The 2,186-nt window shown below is 38.9% G+C and overlaps 1 protein-coding gene across 2 annotated transcripts in view; it reads right to left on the bottom strand.

Moving 5' to 3' along the window:
* DYRK3 (dual-specificity tyrosine-(Y)-phosphorylation regulated kinase 3) overlaps nt 1–2,186 on the bottom strand; it is a 15,864-nt gene that overhangs the window by 12,229 nt on the left and 1,449 nt on the right. The window contains exons 1-3 of one of the 2 annotated variants that reach the window (XM_011937455.1): nt 2,069–2,155; nt 1,155–1,244; nt 393–504 (exon numbers count right to left, since the gene is read on the bottom strand). In XM_011937455.1, the coding sequence (XP_011792845.1) occupies nt 393–504; nt 1,155–1,171 (129 nt within the window). In that variant the 5' untranslated portion in view covers nt 1,172–1,244; nt 2,069–2,155. Of the gene's footprint in view, nt 1–392; nt 505–1,154; nt 1,245–2,068; nt 2,156–2,186 lie in introns of those variants that run through there. The other variant, XM_011937464.1, reaches the window with a different exon arrangement.

The following is a 2,186-nucleotide window of genomic DNA, read 5'->3' as shown; positions in this document are numbered from 1 at the left end:
CAGTGAGCCGAGATCGCGCCACTGCACTCCAGCCTGGGCGACACAGCGAGACTCCATCTCAAAAAAAAAAAAAAAAAGAGCCTTTGTAATACTAGGTGTATATCATCCTATACAAAAATAAGCATTACCTACATAAAAGTAGCATATTATTTTTTTCCTAGTGCTATATATTTATCCCAGTGGAAACTGAAATAGAAAGGTGAGCTTCAAATTGAAATCACTCTGAAAAGCTAAATTTGGACCACAGACATTGTTATTTCAAAGTCAAGAGGAATCAAAAAGAAACAAAAAAAAGTCTGGTAGTCAGTGATACATAAGTGTACCTTGAGCATTAAGTAGCACTTCCTCCTTTCAAAACAACTCATGTACAAAGAATTACTTCTTTTACTTACATTTAGTCTTCTGGGTGGAGGTGGTTCAGAAGGATTGCAGAGCACATTTGAACAGGGGGGACATTTGGTTTCATCTATCATCATGAAGGTATCATAGACACCATCCCCCAACCTAGTTGAAAGGATTACAGATAAAATCTGTCAGTAACTGAAGAATATAAAATCCTGTATCTTAACTGCTTCATATCTGCTACAAGGAACAGTAATAGAAATAAAAGTCTACACTACATTTTGGCACTGAATACAAACAACTGGGGTATTTGGAAGAGGAAGAGAGGAAATCCAACTTTTGTTTTTCAAGGACAGCATTTCTAGGTTTTTATTTTAACATAGTTGAAACAAGTCTCTCTGAATGTTGTTAAAAATAATAAGGACTATCAGGAGGATCTCATAATAACTTACTACTTGAAAATAAAGTCTAGTTTGAATCTGAAGTTCACAAAGAAAAAAAAAGACCAGAAAAAACTAACAGAGGTAATAGTTTTTCAAAGTCAGAGACTTGGATTCTAATCTCAGCTCTAACACTGGCTGTGCTACCTTCTCCTCTGAGCCTGTCTTCCCCATGTTAATGGGAAGACTAGCTCCAGTCTATACACTTCTGGGTCTTACAGGCAAGAAATAAAAGGCCTTTTTAAGGCTGTCTTCTCTTTATTAATTTACTTGCTTACCTACTTACATCTACCTCACTTGTAGAAAAATACAGTTAAGTACTACAGCAAACACTAAAAGGATGCTCTAAAATATAAAATGTATTGAATTTACTTCTCTTTCCACTTCATTTTCTGGTGAATGGTGGAGGCAAAATTCTAAATGATTAAGGATCACTTCTCTGTTAACACTGTGGCTCCGCCACTGTAAGGGAACACAAAAGACGGAGAGGATTTATTTAATCTACAAGATGGCCCTGAATAATGTACTTCATCTGCTAACAAGAACATGGATTTCCCAGTTACACACATCAGCATTTCATTGTATAATTTTACATGATACACTATGAATATAACAATGACGATGTTGCAGAGGAATAATTTGTTTAATGTCTTTTAAAATATCCTGGAATATTCTGGTCACCTTTAAAAACTGTTTTGTGAAATTCGTTCTAGAGTTTTCTTTATAGATGTGTTATAAAAATATAAAGGTGAAAAAAACCCTACAGATATTTTTGGAATGCTCTTTTTAAAAACATGCTCACATTCTGATAGAATTATTTATATTTTTAACAGGGAACGGCTTCACCGACAGAAACCAAATATTCCGAATGTGACTGACCCTTTGCCATAAGCCTGATAAAACAAACCAGGACAGTCGTCACATTTATAAAGAAAAAGAAAACGTGCAAAGTTGCCTAGTGACTAACAGCCAGAGGAGAAATTAACAAGAGTCTGCATGCAAATAAAGCGGGCAGCAGGGGTCTCTTCTCTCCATTGAGGTGTAAAATACAACGCAAGGTGGGGAATCTCTCAAAATAGGATCCGGAGAAAGCCGTACCCAGCACAGCCCACAACCTGCGCATCCGAAGCTAGACCGCACCCCTCACAGCAAACCCCAAGAGTTCAGCCCTTGGTTATCCGCTCTAAGCAACAGGGCTTCTTTCCAAGGTATCGCTCCCGGTCTCTCCCCGTTTACTAAAAAGCCCCACAAAAAGTCCTAGATTTTCGTAATCCCTTACCATATACCCCGATCTAGGGTTTCAGGGGTATTCCAGGGGTGGAAATTCTTCTTGCTCTAACTCCGCTCTAGCCCCCTCCCCCGCGCCCGGTGAGCCAGGGGTGGGGGGAGGGGGCCCTGACGGAG

The sequence above is a fragment of the Colobus angolensis genome, unplaced genomic scaffold, assembly GCF_000951035.1.
Source record: "Colobus angolensis palliatus isolate OR3802 unplaced genomic scaffold, Cang.pa_1.0 Scaffold100, whole genome shotgun sequence".
NCBI lineage: Eukaryota > Metazoa > Chordata > Mammalia > Primates > Cercopithecidae > Colobus > Colobus angolensis.
This window is presented reverse-complemented; position numbering and strand designations above follow the sequence as displayed.